This window comes from Oryctolagus cuniculus, chromosome 5, assembly GCF_051225735.1.
Source record: "Oryctolagus cuniculus isolate XC-2025 breed Fujian yellow rabbit chromosome 5, ASM5122573v1, whole genome shotgun sequence".
NCBI lineage: Eukaryota > Metazoa > Chordata > Mammalia > Lagomorpha > Leporidae > Oryctolagus > Oryctolagus cuniculus.
Window position 1 is genome coordinate 163131893 of NC_142871.1, and position 21054 is coordinate 163152946.

At 44.6% G+C, this 21054-nt stretch overlaps 1 protein-coding gene across 2 annotated transcripts; it reads right to left on the reverse strand.

The window, feature by feature from the left end:
* Positions 1 to 449: 449 nt before the first annotated feature.
* SNRNP48 (small nuclear ribonucleoprotein U11/U12 subunit 48) lies at positions 450 to 21054 on the reverse strand. 2 transcript variants are annotated; one of them, XM_051855875.3, is made up of 9 exons: positions 20806 to 21050; positions 16560 to 16673; positions 16181 to 16241; positions 14837 to 14908; positions 9926 to 10114; positions 9048 to 9169; positions 5767 to 5855; positions 4995 to 5159; positions 450 to 649 (listed from the first exon to the last, which is right to left on the reverse strand). In XM_051855875.3, exons 1-9 carry the CDS (start codon positions 20959 to 20961, stop codon positions 601 to 603), a joined length of 1017 nt encoding a protein of 338 aa, XP_051711835.1. In that variant the 5' UTR covers positions 20962 to 21050; the 3' UTR covers positions 450 to 600. The 2 variants fall into 2 exon arrangements, with proteins under 2 accessions (XP_051711835.1, XP_089189567.1); XM_089333441.1 differs by lacking the exons at positions 450 to 649; positions 4995 to 5159; positions 5767 to 5855; positions 9048 to 9169; positions 9926 to 10114 and adding an exon at positions 14287 to 14450 and having other exon boundaries at positions 20806 to 21054.

Sequence of the window (21054 nt, forward strand, 5' to 3'; positions counted from 1 at the left end):
GGGAGCAAGCACTTGCTGGCTCCTTCAGCATTATGTCCGAGATCTGTGCACAGGAACAGTTATTTTACTTCTCTTAATTCCGACATAGCACTCCATCCGACTACACCGTGTCTCACTGAGCCAGATCCCTGCCCACCACACAACTCCCCTGCAGACAGTGTTGAGGCTGATTTTTCCTATGACAATTCCCCAGGGTAATGGTAAAGAGGAGTTGCCACTGGGGTGGGCACAAGGATTACAGATGGATTCCAAGGGGACGTGAGCCTTATCTCAAAGTCTTTTTTTTTTACAATAAGAATGTTTCGGTGTAAAATTTATATACTTTAAATGGTTTTTCTGATAAAAAGATATTTATAACATATAAATAGCCAAAAAGTCAAAACAAAACAAGTAACAAGAAGCAAACCTTCTACTTAAATATAAGGAAAACAAGTTGTAGGGCCCAACAGTGTACTCACAATCTGAAGCATATTTATTGAAAAATAATGAGCACCAAACCAATCATATAAACACATTCTCCAATGCAAAGCAGTTCCAATTAAATATCAGCATACTGGTTATCATGACACAGCATAATTAAAACATGCACGAATACTGCATTCATATTTTCTGCTTTCTTCTTTTATGACTATGATGTCTTTCCCCATCCCTGAAATGAAAGGAGTATTAAAAACTATTATAAATGGAGATTTTAATACCAGATATTTAAAATCATAATTCAACAGTAATGCACTTTCATCAGACATAAACTGCAACATGTTAAAATATGCATTCAGAACTCAACAGCGAAAACAAGAAAGAACTGAACAGGATTTCTTAAAAAAAAAAAAACCTGAGAGGCAGTGAGGGGTAGTCCCAGCAGGGGGAGGACACAGAGCTCCTGGCTCCTTCCCCAAACGCCCACAGTGGCAAGGGCTGAGCGCAGTCCAGGCTGGGAACCGGAACTCAATCCCGGTCTCCCACGTGGGTGCAGCAGCCCAACTACTTGGGCCATGACTGCAGCCTCCCAGGGTTTGCAGAAGCAGAAACCGCAGGCAGAGCTGGAGCTGGGACTGAACTCAGGCGCTCTGATGTGGGAGTCTGTGTCTTTTTTTTTTTTTTTTTTTTTTTGACAGGCAGAGTGGACAGTGAGAGAGAGACAGACAGAAATAAAGGTCTTCCTTTTTGCCATTGGTTCACCCTCCAATGGCCGCTGTGGCTGGTGCGCCGCACTGATCCGATGGCAGGAGCCAGGTGCTTCTCCTGGTCTCCCATGGGGTGCAGGGCCCAAGCACTTGGGCCTTCCTCCACTGCACACCGGGCCACAGCAGAGAGCTGGCCTGGAAGAGGGGCAACCGGGACAGAATCCGGTGCCCTGACTGGGACTAGAACCCGGTGTGCTGGCGCCACAAGGCGGAGGATTAGCCTAGTGAGCTGTGGCGCCGGCCGAGTCTTTGTCTTAACTGGTGTGTTAACTGCTAGGCTGAAGAGGGATTTTTTTTTAAGAGAGTAAATACAGAAAATAAGAAGCAAAATTAAATAGAGATTAGCAAAGTGGGACTGTTAAAAATTGTGCTTTGGATTCTTTAAAATTAACTTTGAATATATATAAATAATAGATGACCAAATAATTCGTTTCAAATAGACAATGAAAGTCTCAGTGATAATTCAGAAACTACCTGATTTCCTTATTCTGACTCCTCTTTCAATTCTCCATAATTCATTTCACCTTAGGAGACGACATCAAAGATTAGCCTTGCCTCTTCAGAAGTATTTCACAAATTCATCTCAACAAAGGAAAATTTGTTCATGTCTAGATTTTGTAAATATTCTCATCTACATGAAAGGTGGAGCAACAAAGACAGAGAAGAGACACAGAGAGAAATCTTCATGAGCTGGTTCACTTCTCAAATGCCTCCAACAGTCAGTGCTGGACCAGCCCAAAGCCAGGAGCCCAGGACTCTACCTGGGTCTCCACTTGGTTGGCAGGGCTCTAAGACTCGACCCATCAACTGCCAAAGCTTCCCCAGGTGCACTGGCAGGACGCTGGATTGGAAGCAGAGTAGATGGGACTCGAACCAGTGCTCCAATATGCGATGCGGGCATCCCACGCAGCGGCCTAACCCCGTACCACAACCACCATGACCATGTTTAGATTTTGAGGACTTCCAATGTATTTCAGTCAAAAGGAGTTGAACAGATAAAACAAAAATTACTTTAGTGGAAGAAGCACTAACAAACTTGAAAGAGGGAAAGAGTACAACTTCTGAGACAAACCAAAGTTAATCTGTACATACTAAGTTATAAAATTCTCATATGAATCAGAGGGAATTATATATCTATATATAATTCCTTTTTTGTAAGAGAATAACTGAATCACAGCTAACTTTAATCCTATGAACTGAATGGTAGTACAATAAGCGAAATTATCAAATCATCACAGAAAGCTTTACTAGCTCCTAACACACACCTGCTCTGGAGCCAGGATACCATTGGGGAGCCTACTACTTGACAAGTCCACGGGCCATCCTGCCTGCCCAGAGCTCAAAGTCTGGTAATAAATGTTAAGGTCAAAGCCAAGTGTGTGCCAGGAAGGGCAGTGACAAAACAGAAGATGACCAGCCTGCTCACCCTGAGAAAAGGCTTCAGGAACCACCTGCGCTGGGCCTTAGAGGACGAGCAGGCTTCCCAGGCAGGCTTAAAAACCAGGCGCAGAACACAAAATGGAGAAGCACAGAGGTGGCCCAAGTGCATGAGGACTCTTACGTAACACACGGCTGAAGTACAAGCCGTGCATTCCACTGCACTGTGGCATAAATCCAGGAGAAGCAGGCAGCAGTCCTCAGTCCAGAGCTGTGGGAGAGCTACTCTCAAAAAGGTGGATTTTGCCACTGCAGAGCAGTAAGACGTGCATATTCCCTGGGAGCAGGAAGGGGACGGATTCTCACGGGATAAGCCTAGAGATGAACAGAGCCTTAGGAAAACCACCAGTATTTCCAGACAGGCAGCAAGGGACAGAGAGGCAGAGCTACGTGTGACATCTTCTCAGGCAGAACTCACAGCAGCTATGGACTGCCCAGATGGTGAGACCAGCAAAGAGTATCTACAATGACTCCCTGACTGCTGGCTTAGTTGAACAGACGAGGGTCATCCCATGAACCAGGGCAGCAATGCTAGGGAAGAAGGAACTGACAGAAAATCACCGGAGACACCATAAGCACTGGGAACACTGGAATATACCTCGGCTGATTTAAAATTATCTTAGTTTTAATTCTACCTCTCCATCTATCAAAACCTTGCTAATAAAAAAAAAAACTGATGCTGAAGTTTGCAGGAACTAGCAACAGCAAGGAGGAGGAAGAAAGAACAGTTAGGCAAACATCTGTTAACGGTTTAACATGTGTTTAATGTGATACAGTACATTAACCCACCACCCGGGACATCAGCATCCCATATGAGCACAAGTTTGAGTCCCAGCCACTCCACTTCTGATCCAGCTTCCTGCCCGTGCACCTGGGAAAGCAGCAAAGATGGCTCAGTACCTGGGCCCCTGCTACCTATATGGGAGACCTGGATGGAGTTCCAGGTTCCTGCCTTCAGCCTGGTCACTGCAGCCAGCTGGGGAGCGAGCAGATGGAAGCTGGCTCTTGCTCACTCACTCACATGCGCACTCTCTCTCTCCATGTCTCCTCCTCTGGAATTCCACCTTTCAAATACATCTATCTTAAAAAAATTTTTTAACACACTACACAGACATTGCCTTTGTCAGTCTTGGTGAGAAAGGAAGTAAGTGATGAAAAGGGAAAACTCCAACATCTAATCATGTACACAGAGAACTATGCCACCGAAGCTGTGCTTATTTGAACCGAACAAATTCAAAGAATCTTCACTGGATAGGTGCTGTGGCACAGCAGATGAAGCTGCTGCCTTTGACACCCCATATGGGCTCTAGTTCAAGTCCTGGCTGCTATACTTGCGATCCAGCTCCCTGGTAACATGCCTGTGAAAGCAGAAGAAGATGGCCAAACTGCATGGGCTCCTATGACCCACATGGTAAACTCAGATGGAGTTCTGGGCTCCTGGTTTTAGTCTGGCCCAGCCTGGCTGCTGTGGCCATTTGGGGAGTGAACCTGTAGATCGAAGATATATTCTCTCTCTGTCCCCCTCTTACTCTGCCTTTTAAATAAACATCTTTAAAAAAAAATTCCTTGGACGGCATTGAGCAGATAAAGCTGCTACCTGTGACGTTGGTTTGTGTTCTGGCTGCTCCATTTCCTATCCAAGTCCCTGTTAATGGCCTGGGAAAGCAGCAGAAAATGGCCGGAGTGCTTGGGCCCCTGTCACCCACACGAGAGACCCAGATGAAGCTCCTGGCTTCAGCCCAGCCCAGCCCAGCCCTGGCCATTGTGGACACATGGAAAATGAAATCACTGTACCCAGTGCTGTGGTGTAGTGGGTAAAGCTGCTGCCTGCAGTGCCAGCATCCCATATGGGTTCTAGTCCTGGCTGCTCCTCTTCCAATCCAGCTCTCTGCTATGGCCTGGGAAAGCAGTAGAAGATGGCCCAAGTCCTTGAGCCCCTGCACCTGCATGGGAGACCAGAAGAAGCTCCTGGCTCCTGGCTTCAGATCAGCGCAGCTCCGGCCGTTGTGGCCCATTGGGGAGTGAACCAGCAGACAAAAGACCTTTCTCGCTCTCTGCCTCTCCTTCCCTCTCTGTGTACCTGACTTTCAAATAAATAAATACATCTTTACAAAAAAATAAATAAATAAAGGAAGCACTGGATGGAAGATCTCTCAGTCTCCCCTCTTTCTGTAACTCTTTCAAATAAACAAATAAATCTTTAAAAAAAAGCAATCATCCTAGCTTTTAAGAAATTCATAAAATTTTTAAAAAATCATCACCAATTATTTATCATTTCTTCTCCTTACTGTATTGTTTTTTGGCGTGGTCCACAGAACCTGCTCTGCTTTTCAGCAGTCAACAATTCAACAGGGATGATGCAGTTAGACTCACCTCTCTTTCCTTCTTCTTGACTCACTGTTTTTGTCTTTGTCTTTATTTCTTTTTCTCTTATGTGGGCTCCTACTCCGACCCCGTCTATGCCGAGAACACTCGGCGTCGAAATAGCTTCCACCAGACTGTCGTGAATCTACCGAAGCCGATCGCCTCTCCTCCTTCCTGAAACACAGAAAGATACGTTAATCAGGTTGTTACACACACAGACATACCAGCCTTAAGTGCAATACTTTTTTTTTCTTGTTTAAAGATTTATTCACTTATTTGAAAGGCAGAGTACAGAGAGGCAGAGGCAGAGAGAGAGAGAGGTCTTCCATCCACTGGTTCACTCCTTAGATGGCAGCAATAGCCAGAGCTGCACTGATCCGGAGCCAAGAGCCAGGAGCCTCCTCCAGGTCTCCCACACGGGTGCAGGGGCCCAGGACCTGAGCCATCTTCTACTGTTTCCCCAGGCCATAGCAGAGAGTGAAGCATCCAGGACTCGAACTGGCACCCACATGGGATGCCAGCACTGCAGGCGGGGGCTTTACCCACTACGCCACAACACCAGCCCCAGGTTTTAGGTTTTATTACTTATTTCATTAATATTGTTGTCCCAAAGGGCAATGCCATAGAACAATTCTGGCTTCAGAATCCTGAGCACTGATGACAATAAACAATAGGTATTTTGGTAATTTAGTGTGTTATGAAGCATCTTGGAAATGCTACCACTTAACCACTACAGCACACAGATTAGAGAGCATTTTCACCAGTAAAGATAATGACGTACTTTTCAGCCCCATCCTCCGCTTTTTCCTGCTCTTCTTGCCAGTGATTACTGAGTTCTTCCATGTGCACATTTATCACATCCCGAATCACCTTGAGAAAGTCAAGCAGCGAATTTCAGGTAAGAAAGCTGGTCCACAAATAAAGACTATAAAGCTGGAAAAAGCATTGCTGACAATCAACCAAGTGTTTACCAAGAGCTAGGACACAGGGGACTGCGAACATGTTCAGTCAGAGAACACAGAACAACCAGACTCTGGATGGTCCTTGAAGAAGCTATCTCAGCGCTGCATGTGAAGTTGGAACCTGCACAAGAAATGCGCCTGTTCTTGGGAAATGCATTCCAAGTACTTAGGGAGAACGAGTCATGCTCTATGTCACTTACCCTTAACTGAAAAAATTATGTACACACAGGACCAACAGAATGCAAAATGGACAGAGTGTGAATGGTAAGCACACAGGCAAAATGCTGCAACAGGTGACCTTGGTAAAAGAACCACTACACCTGAGTCCGTGGTACTATGGTGTCTTTTGCAACTGATCTCAAAGTGAGAGATTACTTACAAACATTTTTTAAAAACTTACACTTAGGTCAGGATGACAAAACATGAACCATTACAGTCGTTCTCAGATATGCCCCAATGAGATTATAAATTCCTTACTTGTAAGAACCACATGCAAGGTTTTGTTTTTCTTAGTTATCCACACCATCAAGCGTAGGGCTATTTACTGAGGAGGCAGAGATAAAACTATAATAGAAGCTAAATTTTCCCTTAGGTCTGATTTGGACAATGTTTTAATAAGAAATTTATCTATCTAATTCAGGCCTTGATGCACTTCCGTCCACCTCAAAGAAGCATTTAATGCTCCCAGAGTACAATGGAAAAATGTCCGAATACTATAATAAAGCTTTCAAAGCCCTCCATGATCTTGCTATATCACAGAGTAGAAGCCAACCTCATTTCTCACTGGGTAGTTCCTCGGAAGCTTTAAGCTCTAGCCAGCAGGGGTTACTAAGGGCTTTCTGAGAAACTCCTGTATAGACAGGCCTCTACATCGTGGATTCCATACCTCACAGTTCCATATCCACTGGTTCACAACTGACCACAGAGGAAAACAGTCACCCCACTCCCCACACACATGCCTGTGCTCAACAAGTACAGATATGTTTCCTGTCATTATTCCCTAAAACAATACAGCATAATAATCATTTATATAGCACTTACATTGTATTAGGTTTTAAAGCAATGCAGGATGATTTAAAATATGCACAAATACTATGCCATTTTACATAAGATTTGGGCATTGGTGTCCTGGAACCAATCCCTCCATGTTACTAAGAGATAACTTCACTTACATTTCCTTTTAAGAATGCTAGTCTGGGACCGACAGTGGGTTAACCACGGCCTGCAATGCCAGCATTCCATATGGGCACCAGTTCAAGTCCTGGTTACTCCACTTCCGATCCATCTCCCTGCTAATATGCCTGGGAAAGCAGAAGATGGCCCACATCCCTGGGCCTTGGCACCATGTGGGAGACCCTGCAGAAACTCCTAGCATTGGCCGGGCACAGCCCTGGCTGTTGTGGCCATTTGAGGAGTGAACCAGTGGATGGAAGATCTCTCTGTCCCTACTTCTCTCCCTCTGTAACTCTTTCAAATAAATAAATATATCTTTAAAAAAAAAAAGGTTGTCCTCCCATCTAGAAAATCTTTTGACCCGCCACTGCCACTCTCTTTCACTGTATCTTCCTGTGGAAAATTTCAGACAGGCCAAGGTCCAACCCAGAGTGACAAGTCACATACATCCCAGTGCACTCGGCAGCCAGGTCTGGCCCTTCCTCGGGCAGCCCTACCAGTCCTCGTCTGCTAGCTCTACACCAGCTCCTGAAACTCGCTGTCCCAGAGTCCCCCGAGCACAGGTTCCAGACCACAGAGGGCAGTCAGTGAGCAGACACTTCTTCACCTCTCCCTGGTTCTCCTTTTCCCGCAAACGCTACCTCCTCTCCGAAGCTCAGATCAATCCTATCTCTGATAGAGAATGACTCCATATGATTTAGTCGCTATTTTAGCACTTTAACACAACTCACATTCTGCATGTATGTTTCACTGCTTAAATTCTAAGCTGCTTGAGGGTGGGTCTGTGTGCATTCTCATACATCCCCTGCAGTGTGTTAGCACAGTGATTACAGGATGTCATCAATTTTTTGCTGAAATTTGTTCTAACCCAGACCAAAAACATGTAGGACATGGATGAAGAAATGGATAAAAAGTTGAAAAAACCACCAGAGATATGAAGAATCATTAAAAGATCTATAAACACTTAAGTACTGACAGGTAAAAGATAGTTGGGATTTGCTTTCACGAGTCACCAAGTGTGGGGGTTGGGGAAGACAGGTAGAGAGGAGGGGATATATACAAGAGGAGCATAGGCTGCTAACTGTTGAAGATGGGCAACGAAGACACAAGGGTTCCTCAGACTATGCCACAAAGGCATTTCAAAATGTTCACTGAAAAGTGGAATTAAAAGATTAAGTTTATTTTGGTGCAAAAATTTTGAAATCCATCCATACAATGAGGTCTTTAAAAGGTTCATGGAAAATGCATATGGGGGGGAGGGAGGCCTGGATTTCAAAATATTTTTGCACCAAAAGAAACACTCTAAGAATTTTTTAAAGATTTATTTATTTATTTGAAAAGCAGAAGTACACAGAAAAAAGAGAGAGACAAAGAGCGCGCACACGCGAGAGAGAGCTTGCATCTACTGGTTCATTCCCAAAATGGCTGCAATGGCCAGGGCTGGGCTAGGCAGAGCCAGGAGCCAGGACCTTCCTCCAGGTCTCCCATGTGGGTGCAGGGGGTACACTTGGGCCATCTTCTGCTGCTTTCCCAGGCACATAAGCAAGGAGCTGGATCGAGAGCGGAGCAGCTAGGACTCAAACCAATGCCTTTATGGGATGCCAGTGTCACAGGTGTTGGTATAACCTGTTACACCATAACACTAGCCCAGAATTTATCTTTTAATTCCATTTTCCAACAAACGTTTTGTAGTATCCTTATTTGTTTGATTACTTCCGTAATAAAAGGCCAACCATGCAAGTGCAAAGAATACCAGCAGCAACCACAAACTTGATTACCACTCTCTAGGACTGGCAAACCAGCGAGTCCATCAGTAACGGTGAGAATCACCCAGACAGAACCGTGCAAACCTGCAGAACAGACTTAGGAAACTACCTAAGATACATTTTTATTCTCAATAAAGTTTGCAAGATTATGCAAGACTTACCTCAGTATACGATTTCTTGGTTATGTGAACATTCTTAGCTCTGTAGGACTGGCGTCTTCTCTTATAATCTCTCACTTCTGCCAGGATTTCAAGGTAAGATTTTGGACTTTTTCGACTATTATCTAAAGAAAGAATAAAATAATATTATGCTCTTTGGAGCTTTTAAATTCTTATGACTTAGCCGGTAAGAAGACCACAGTCATATTTCAACATATTTCAAGGTAGCACATAAATACCTGAAAATTCTACATTATGTGTGTGTGTGTGTGTGTGTGCACATATATATGGGCTAAGTCTTACATAATTCCTTTTCTCTGGCAGTTAGTTGGACATGGAGTGCCTAGGTACACAGATGAACATAACAGAGTTGTAACATGCTTCACACAGAAGATATGCTCAAGCTAAAAGTGTAAGATTTTATGCACTGAGTGAATAACTTTATATAAATATGCACATATATATGTATTGCTATTAGATGATACAGACTCATTCTACTCCAACTAAAAGTGGTCTGAAGAATCAGCTTAATGCACAGGATAGAAAATTAAGAAATGTAAAACATCCAGCATCCCACATCAGAATGCAGATTCAAGTCCCAGTTGCTCCACTTCCAATCCAGCTTCCTGCTAATGCACCTGGGAAAACAGCAGATGATGGCCCAAATACTTGGATCCCTGCCACCCACACAAGAGATCCAGATGTAGTTCCTGGTTCCCAGCTTTGGCCTAACTCAGTGCTGTCTGTTGTAGCCATTTGGGGGATGAAATTCGCTCTCTACCCCTCTCCCTGCCCCTAGTCACTCTCTCAAATAAATAAATAAATAAATCTCTACGACAACAATAAACAAGCAGTGCAGAGCTATAACATTCATCTCAAACCTTGATTGACTTTGGCAGCCAAGTCTACAAAGAGATCACTGTCATTCTCAAGGATCTGAGAATCGGAGCGCTTCTTCTTTGTCTCCTCAACTACAAAATCGTAGAGGGCAAGGCGGTCGGCTTGGGTCAGATCACAAACAGACCGTTTGTGATTCAGAGGAACTTCAACAGGTGACGAAGAGTAAATCCCTAAGGTAAAGATAAAACCACAAGAATAAACAAGACATGAAACGTTATGGACTGAAAATCCACCACTTATTACACATGTGCTATGACGCAGTATTAGCACAAGCTATTTCTTCTCACAGTAATCACTAAATACAGAAAACAGCAATCTCTATGAGAAATAAATAAGGACTCTATCCTGAATGCTAGTCCCACAGAAAGACTGGATTACAGACGTCTGCTACGCAGGCGGTAACTACCAGAGGAGACAATTTGCTCATACACAAATCTTGGGTGTGATCTTTAAAAGGCTACCATATTACAGAAGTATCTTTCTTTCTGTGAATATGCTTTTCCCCATAAAAGCTGCAAAAAATGCTTGACAGGTAATACATGCTACCATGTCTGAAAATAAATTATGGAAATATGAAAAATTTGCTTAAAAGGTCTCTTCTGCATGAAACATTAGGCTACACGTTCAATATTCAAAGTACGTCCCACTTGCACAACTTAGAGCTGGGGTCAAAAAAAACAATCTAGTAAAAATCCCAAACTTCCTCAGACCAGAAAAAGACTAAATGGAAACAGAACCTATTTGTTTCCTCAGCAGGAAGCACAGTGGCTTAACCAAGTTAACAGAAAAGTCTTAGCATCAGTGTCCCCCCACCGTCACAGAACTTTCTAACATCTGTCCATTAATAAAATAAAGTAAATACAATACCTTGATACGATGTATTAAACATTGAAGAAAATTTGTTTGGATTCAAATTTTCTCAAATAAAAAAATGATTGCAACTGTAAATAAAACAATGTAAAACAATTCTTTCTAGGCTTCGTTCCTCACTAACGCAAACAAAGAACATGAGCTACTAAAGGACGCATTCTAATGCTTGCTAGATTATGTGAAAGTAGTAACTCTGGTTCAGAGAACAAAGTAAAATCAACAGCACTTCTGAGAACCTCGTATTTGATGACTTCTAATTTTGCTAACTTCTTAAGTGAAAAGGTAGAAGAATTCAAATTAGAGCATGCTATGAAGTAAGCATTACAACACCAAAAAGAGACGACGTCACATCTGTCCACCAATCAAGAGGACAGCGTCACTGAATCTGAAGCCAGCTTTCACACGGACATTCTCCCTTATCAAGGGTTGGAGTTAGTGGGGAAGAAGGGCTCGCTCAAGTCAGTCAATTTTAATCAAGTTCTAGTAGGCATATGGAAAAGCCCCTTTATGTAGCCAGGTGTTAAAACATTAAACTTCGTAATACAGAATTATCAAAAGTTAGCTATCATAAGCCTAACTCCTTTGAATACAGGCCATAAAAATCTGGGAGAAAAATGCAAAGACTAGAAAACAATGATGTATTACAAACAAGCTCCACATGACCTCTGCCTGTCATTTTTAAACAAAGAAACAGAATTTCTTCTTAAATTATTGTGGCATTTTCATTTTAAATTTCTCCATGGTATCTTCAGATTGATATTTAAATTTCTTCAAATTCAACCAAAATTCCAAATCAAGACCACAATATTGTGATAGCTATTGAGATAAGGTTTAGAAATTTTATAGTGATACTTTAAAAGGATATCATTTGCCAAAAGGATACTGCATATCTTTAAATAAGGAGTACATTCAGGTTCCTAATTCCTCTTTATACTCACCCCAATTACTGAAAAAGAAAAAGTACAGGAAAAGTTAAGCGACAAGCTGCATTATATCACTCAGAACACAGATATTTCTGACAAAAAGAAAAAAATGGATAAACACACTTCCATAAGCTTACAATCCTATAAAATGTAATTCTTCATACATTTCTATATGATTTAGAGGTATATCAGAATGCCATACAATTCGTGACCTTTTATCTTGCTATTTTTTTTGCAGTTTTTAAAAACAGTGGTAAACGTAAAAAACATAAAGTTTACAATTTTTTTAAGCGCACGTGCCCAGTTCAGAGGCATCACTATGCCTCACACCGTTGTGCAAGTACCTGCTCTAGCCTCTCCCCAACTTCTTCATCATTGCAAACTGAAACTCTAATCTATTTTAAATAACTGTCTTCCCTTATTAGTCACTCCTGTCATCACAGGGAATCTTAAACATGAAACATATATAACATCAAACAGTAAAAGATACTGTCTCAAAAATATAAACAGAATTTGTGGGAGAATTCAGAGTCAATTCCATAACAAACCAAAGAAACTAAGGCCACTGAAATCAAACAACTCACCCAAATTCTCCTAAGTGGTAGGAACAGACTGGCTCTAAAGCTATTCAATCCTATTCCTTTTAGGTTCTTTTATATATAACATACCGGTCTTAAAATCACAGACATAATCAAATATACTCCATGAAACAAAAGCACAGCAACTTAAAGATTTTATATTGAAGGAAAAAGATAAAGCATAAAATATAAAATGACTGCTTATGATTGGAATTAATATTCTGTCTACAAAATTAACCGAAGTCACTATATCTGAAAATAAATAAGATCTAATGATTGTTCAAGCTTTCACAAAGCTTACAAGATTCTAAAGTCTATGTACTCAGTTTAGGGCTGACGTGATTAATGAAATGAAAACATGCACACAACCCTGTCAAAAAACTCACATTTTAATGAATTAACAAAATTAGATAGGAAAATGTGACCTTGTTCATATTAGACATTCTTCTTCCTTCAATACATCAATAAAAAGATATTTAAAGATTTCTAGTCCTGAGGCAAAAGTTTTAAAATGTCTAAGCCAGGAATGGGTCACAAAAATAATCTGTGTTGAATAATTACAGAACTCTACACAGAATTTTAAGAAACAGTTAAGACCCTAGGTATACATAAACACCTGAGCATGCTTTCCAAATGACACACACAAAACTCTCAAGTACTTCTTTACTATTGCTTTCCGTACATTAGTTTTCACTTAGGTAACAGTAGTTACCAATTATTGGAACAAGGGCTAGTTTAGCATTCATTATCTCTGTTCCTCTAAGGACCCCACAAGACAGCTTTGTATTACAGAAAAGACAAAAAGTGAAAAGAAGTTGTCACATGTACAAGGCTGACTTATTTCTGTAAAGCAGACTTATACAATGTAGGGAACAACGCACGGCACTGACAGGAGCAGGCAGACATGTGAAGTTCCCCTTAATCACGACAGCTTTGACAGTGAGTGTATCCGAGCAGCGTCCAGAACCCTAGTCCATAAAATTCACTAGACGGTGAGCGTTCCTGACAGAAAACAGAGCAGCTCAGTTCAGAGACTGCGCCACAGCTCAGAACTTGTTCTGGATCCAGCTCTGCTATTATCTAGCTGAGGTGGACTTCCACACTTGTGTGCCTGTTTCCTGACCTAAAGAGGATGAGAAAAATACTCCGCCAGCCTACACTGGTCTGTCGAGAAACAGAAATGAAATACACAAAAGAACTTTGAAAAAGAAACCTTAACAACCTGAAAGTCCTGCAGGTGCTGGCTTCCTAGTCCCTGCCACCCAGGGTTTGTTTCCTCATCTGTGAAAGGCAGATGCTGGACCAGATGACTTCCAAGTTCTCTATCAACTCTAACATGAACTCAGCCAACCTGTCTCACTACTGCAGAGTCAAGTCTTTCAATGTTTACTCCTCCAAAAACCAAAACCTCTATTTTTTGATTGGTTCATTAACTAAACAGGGGCAATGGGCAGAACCAACAGAGGCCAAAAAAGGCCCTACTAGTCACAGCTCAGCAACCTCTCCAAGTAAGATGAAAGTCAAATGCCTTCCTCAAGGAAAGAAACCCGGCCTTCAGCTCACTGGCACGGAAGTGGGAGCTGCAGAACAGGAAATAGAACAAGTGTGCTTCCCGCGGTCGTGGGGAACCAAGGTAACACGGAGCAGCTCAGGGCAAGGTGGCCTCCTCTGAAGCTCCAGGGCACCCTGGAGAAATCAAGGCTAGGTACTGACTTAGAACAATGTTTGGTGAAGACCTGACCTTCCACCAAGGCCAAAACCAAACATGACTATGGCCTGATGCCTGTAACTCAGCTAGAAAAAGGAAACAGGAAAAATGTGAGGTACGCAGAGGAAGCTTGGAACCAACAGAAGGTTCAAATGAACTCAGACATCCTTGTTAAGGGGAGCTGGTCACGTGTGGGCCGGCTAGCACCCCCAGACATCTAAACTCTCACTAACCGTTCATTTCTATGTTTTTGATAGATTAACTTTTCTTTCAATTTTCTAAAAGCTTAAAAATTCTAACCTGGTCTCTGTTCTAGGCAGAAAGAAACTCCTTAACCGAGCTGCAAAGCTGGGCGTGAAGGGATCTGGGAATCCTCTGAACCTCCAGGTGAAGCTCTGTGCTGAGAGGGGATCCCCAGCAGGCATCACTTCAAAGAGAAGAATGACCCTGATGTGGTCTCCCTGTGGGGCAGCTGGAGACCAATCTCTGCGCTCCAACAATACACCATTTTCCAGGGGAAATCTTGGGTAAGTCTCACCCAGCGGCACACATGTATAAATAAGAAATCTCACTTATTAGGTAATTCCAAAGCATGACTCCCCCGCTAAGATAGTGTCCGCGTGAGCAACATCTCACAGCACAGAGTTAACAAATGAGACTGAAACAAAGCAGATTAGCCTACTGTTTAAAGGTTAAATTAACCTTTCCCATACAACTGTTTTCATAGGTTTTTCTTAAAGAAATGTGTAGTGTTGTGCTTGTAGGATTAAAATTACTTGGTTCATGACTTAGCTCAAGAATGGCATCACTTACTTTGGTTATAATCACCATCTTTTCCAATTGCAGTTCTAGCTTGTTTAATTATGTGGAATTGTGAGTCCTTATCTGTCAAAAAAAAAAAAATCTGTAAGTACATTAGAAATCATCAGTGTCCACAACTGAATGATTAACTAGCTTCCAATCCCAGCTCTTTAGCACAGTGACAACCTTACAGAATCTTAAGAGGCGAAACATTCACACAGCTGCCTGTGTCACCTAAACACAGAATTCTCTCGGATCTGTCCAGAGCTTAGTGAGTAACCACACTTCTACAGTTTAAAAAACGCTATCATCAGGCATGCTGCAGTAGTAGCTACAAATTTTAGGGACCAATAACAGCTAACATTTCCTGAAAACCAGTTAAGTAGCAGGGACTATCCTAAATGTTAATATTTAATTCTCACAAAGTACTCTTCGCATCATCCCCATTTTAAAGAAATTTAGGCAACAAACAGGTTGGAAGTTACAGATCTGTTAGTAACAAAACCAGGAACTGAATCAAGGCATTCTATTATTTCCAGAGTCCAAGACTTAAACCTCTGTGAATACCTGGAACCTGTTTCTGTCTTCCGTCCTACCTCCAGTGTGTGTTGTCTGCTCAGATCTTTGTTACTACAAGGAAAAAGGTGTCTGTCCTACCGTAGAAAGCTCTTCTGGGTTTTCACCGTCTATTACCATAAACCTGCTCTCTACATTTCAGAGTACATAACTTAGTTCCACTAAACATTAATTAATCCTCAATTCTCTACAAGTACTTGTGGGGAGCAACTCGGACTAGACTAAGTTACTGGAATTAAGACTTATTCTATGCATCTGCTCTCCCACAATATGGCGCTGGGAGAGGAGGAAACAGCTTCTACACAGCTGCCTCCAGTTCAACCAATAAACAGCAGGACCTGCTCCTGATTGCAGGAGAGCAGTGTACTCGGCGTGTGGGTAGCAGAGTTGGGATTGGTGGAAGAGGACTATAAAGGAGGAGAGAGACAACATGCACCAGGAACATCTGAAGGAACACCTGTGCAGCCCCCGAGAGAGCCGGCCGGCGGTGTGCCGCTCCCCCGCGGAAGTGGGGAAAGTGGCTAGGGGGAACAGCCCTTCCACGGAGGCGGAAGGGTCGGTAGCCAACCCGGGAAGAACCAGCAGCAAACCCGGGGAGGGCCGAGCAGACAAAAGAACAGCGCAGGGTCCTGTGTCGTTCCTCCACGAAGACGGGGAGCGACAGTACTAAGCATCCTTCTTCATGTTCTTAATGCTTATAAAATCCATTCTTATGATCAATCAGAAATGAAAAAATACCTATACTGTTTTTAAATTATAATCTAGTAACTTAATACTTACTCAAAGTAACTGAAGGTACCTTCACATTCTCATAGAAAAACTCAGGATTATACATTTCTTCCTAAACAGTAAAAAAAAAAAAAAAAAAAAAAACTTAAGTGTTCACAAATTTCAGAAATGAACTATTTTAAGATCTGACATAAACTAACAACCGACTAGTACCATTTAAATATTTCTCACAAATTGTGAAATTAGATAACCATCACCCTCCCCTACAAATAAGGGCTATTTGTGTGTGTATATATATACATATTCTTTAATAAGGGTTATTATTTTAAGCTACAAAAGGCATACAAAAGGAATACACCTTCCCAACACTGTGATTTATTAATGCATGAATCACATAGCACAAATGCACAATACAGCAAACATGCAGTACCTCTTCTTCCTTGGTATAGCCCAGTTTTCTCAATCTGCAAGATTCCATGTGCTTTGCTAACGATGACCTGGGCATATGATGATTCGAATCATAAGGACATATCACAATTTCATCCTATAAAAATCAGAAGAAAAAGACACATAATATTTTAAAAATAATTATACCAACAAATGTTTATTGCTTGATTAAGGGGTGTGATACCTTCTCTTTTTCAGGTTTCTCTCAACTCCCACGTGGATGTGCTTGTGTTTTTTTTAAAAACTCCCTCAACCCCCTCATCTTCTGAAAGCCCCTCTTCCTCTCTACCCTTTTCAAAGCCTAGCTCTCCAAAGGAGCAGTTTACACTCCCTGTCCCAACAACCTCTGCCACCATCACCCCTGAGACCAGTCAGCAAATCACAGACTACCTGCTTATCACTGAAGTCAAACAACACAGCCTAGCCTTAGTGGTTTCTGCTCTCTCAGGTCACACTCCAACTGCCCATTCTGCCATCCTGGTACACTGCGCATGTTCCTTCTGCCTCTCTGGCGCCTTCCATTTAGTCACCTCTGAAGATCCCCCATCTTCCCGCTCTAACTGGTGTTCCGTGTATGTCCAAGCAGTGCCTGCTTGCCATTCCACACATGCTTCCTGGAAGATCTCACAGCTTCGATTCTTACTCTACAGACGACATTCAAAATCTAGATCTTCAGAACTTGTTCTCTTGGAGTAATTCATACTAAAGACACTAAGAAGTTGGCACGAACAAAAATAAATTCATTATATTCATAGTCTCCTATAATTCTCAAACTTGGCCTCTGCGTTCTCCCCTGTTCTCACAGGTCCACTTGCTCAAGCAAAAAAAAAAAAAAAAAAAAAAGTCTCTTCTCCTTCATCATTCGTATCCAGTGAATCATCTAGCCCTGTTAATGCTTGCTCCTAAACACCCTTGAAGTCCCTCCACGTACTCTGCTCCCACTGCCATGTGCCCAGTGCGGAGCATCACCACCTCTCCAGTGCATTACAGCAGCCACCACTAACTGCTTGCGCTCAACACTCTGCTTCCTGTCTTGCGTCACCACCCAACTCCACTGTCCACAGTCTGGCCAGTTTGAATGCCTGCGCTGCCATTTCCTGGCTGTGTGATGTTGGACAAAGATCTTAACCTCTTTGCCTCAGTTTCCTCACCTAAAAAATACAAACAGTAGGACCTCTCTATTAGAGTTAGTGTGGAGACCAAATAAGATGCGGATGAATTTACACACAAAGCCATTCAAGAAACAGCTCCCATCTTCTGTCACTCCCCAAACACCAGCAACTGCCAGGACGACACCAGAGTCAAAGAAGCCAGGAACAGGGACGGCAATGCAGGTCGCCCCCATGGGCAGGAGCAACCCAGTGACCTGAGCCATCACCGCTGCTCCCAGGGTCTGCACAGGCAGGAAGCTGGGTTCAGAACAGGGCCTTATACATAGCAAATGTTCAATAAACACAAGCAGTTATGATTTAATTAAAGACAAATATGATTATGATATGCCCTGGCTTGAAATACTTTCAGGACTCCTCTACTTCCCTCATTTAAAAAAAAAAAAAAGAAAAGAAAAGAAAAGAAAAGAAAAGAAAAGAAAAGAAAAGAAAAGAAAAGAAAAGAAAAGAAAAGAAAAGAAAAGAAAAGAAAAGAAAAGAAAAGAAAAGAAAAGAAAGAAAGAAATAGGGACTGCGTTACGGATCACAGTTTGGGCTGCTGCCTGCAACACTGGCATCCCATATGGGTGCCAGTTCAAGTCCCAGCTGCTCTGCTTCTGATCCAGCTCCCTGATAATGCTCCTGGGAAAGCAGCAGAGGATGGCCCAAGTGCTTGGGGCCCTGCACCCACAAGGGGCCTGGATAAAGCTCCTGGCTCCTGGCTTTGACCTGGCCCAGCCTTGGCCATTGTGGCCATTTGGTAAACTAGCAGCTAGATCTCTTTCTGTGTCTCTCTGCCTTTCAAATAAATAAATAAACCTTCAGCATAAAACCTAGATTCTCTGGTAGGACCACCCAGGGCCTCTGGGATCAGGCTCCTGTCCACCCTCACCATTCCCCTCCATCTCTACACCCCCTGTCCTAGCTATCCTTCACTACTTGAGGTTTCCTGATCTGATCACTCCTTTGTCTCTAGATTTCCACACGTGTTGATGGGATTTCCTCCGCACTGCACCAGGCTAATTCTGCTCCCTTATACTTACAAGTTCACGATTTATTCTGTCCAGGAAGCTTTTGCTGACCTACCACAGTACTACAGCAATTGCGACCTGACCCATCACAGATTTTATCACATGTCTGATTTCTCTGCATAGTCAATCCTCCATATGCAAGGGCTGCACACCCTCAAGTTCAAACAACCACAGATTCTACACATTTTTTAATTGCGTCTGTACCAATCATGGAGAGACTTTATTTTCCTTGTCATTACTTCTTGAATAACAACTTAACAACCAAGCAGCATTTACACTTTACTAGGTACTGGAAGTAATCCAGAGACGAGAAGGTCCAAGGGAAGCATGTGCATCCTCACTGCCCCACGGATGCCTAGGGGCACTGCATCCCCCTCCCTGCCCCCAGACAGTAGGCTCTGAGGACAGGAAACAGTTCAGTAACCACTACAGTAGGCTCTGAGGACAGGAAACAGTTCAGTAACCACTAGCAGACAAGTGGCTGTATGAACCATCTGGACAGCACCTATTCTAGGAACTACCGATGGCACTTGCCCAGATTTTTAAACCAGTCTCTCTCTCAAGTCAAATGCACACCCAGCGCTGACTTAGAATTTTACAAAGGAGTTTTAAAGCGGACGCACAACAAGCAAGCACTCAGAGGCTCAAAATCCAGAATGCCTGGGTTCAAATCTGAACGGCCACTTACAGCAGTACGTTCTTGGACAAGCCGCCTCTCTGTTTCCTCACCAGTAAAGTGTGGCCAACAGCACCTACCTCACAGGGCTATTAATGCGTGTCCAGTGAGGTCATGTATAGTAAGTGGCATCCGCTTCCCTGCCCGTGTTAATACAGAAATCCAATTTTATTGTTGAGTAAACAATGGAAAGGTTTGACCCAATGGAACCTACAGCTTCAAATACAAAAGCTAAGGCAAATAAAGATTTTTAAATTCCCACTGCACTTTTAACACAGTAAGCAATGGACGTTTATATATAAAGTAAATACATTTCAATTGCCTCTGGGGAATCAGACACGTGACTTACACCTGGCAAAAATTATTACGGCCTGGTGAACCCAGAACGAGTAACTGGAACGACCCCACAATGGCGCATGTCTCCAACCCATCACAAAGCCAAACCAAACCAGACAAGCACCAGGGCTGTTCTCTCGAATACACTTGCCTACACTTTTTCGACATTAATAATATTAATAGTAGTTAACAGTCCGTTAATAATCCTACAATCGGTGCCGCCCCCGCCTTAAGGCACAAAGGCGAACTGGTGAACCGCCCCCGCCCCGGCCCCGGCCCCGGCCCCGGCCCCAGACCCACGGCCCACGGCCCCACGACCCACGACCCCCGGCCCCGGCCCCCAGACCCACGACCCCCGGCCCCAGACCCACGACCCACGGCCCCCGGCCCCAGACCCACGACCCACGGCCCCCGGGCCCGACCCCACGACCCACGACCCCCGGCCCCCGGCCCCAAACCCCCGACCCCCGGCCCCCAGACCCACGACCCCCGGCCCCAAACCCCCGACCCCCGGCCCCGACCCCCGGCCTCCGGCCTCCGGACCCCGGCCCCCGGCCCCCAGACCCACGACCCACGGCCCCGGACCCAGACCCCCGGCCCCCGGCCCCACGACCCCCGGCCCCGACCCCCGGCCCCACGACCCCCGGCCCCGACCCCCGGCCCCACGACCCACGACCCCCGGCCCCGACCCCCGACCCCCGGCCCCCGGCCCCCGCCCCCCAGCTCTCCGGACTACGAGGACGACAGCAGCGGCGGAATCCTCGGGCAGAGGACGAAGCAGCACCCTGAGACTCCCCCGAGTCCCCCCGAAACCGCCCGGTCTGCCGCCCTCCGCCCCCGCCGCCCCGTCCCGTGTCCCTCAGGAACAGCCCGCGCGGAGGGCGGCTCCGAGCGCCCGAGGGCCTTCGTGGGCCCCGCGGGGGGCGTCGGGGCCGTCTCTAGGGTCTCGGCTGCCCACCCCCGCGCTGCGGAGGAGCGAATCTCCGACAGCCTTCCGCGGCCGGCAGCGCTGCCCCGCCCCGAGCCCGCGCCGCTCACCTCCGCCGCCTCCTCCTCCCCGCCAGCCAGCTGCTCCAGGCTCCAGCCCAGCGACGCCGTCACCTCCTCCAGCGTCCGGCAGCAGCTCTCCACGAACTCGCTCAGCTCTTCCCGCAGCCGTCGGCGCTCCTCCAGCGGAGGCGGCTCGCCCGCCATGGCGGCTGCCCATTCGCCGGCAGGAAGTCGCTGAGCTGACCGCGGCGCGCGGGGGGCCTCTGGGAACTGTGGGCGTGGCCACGCCCGCCACGT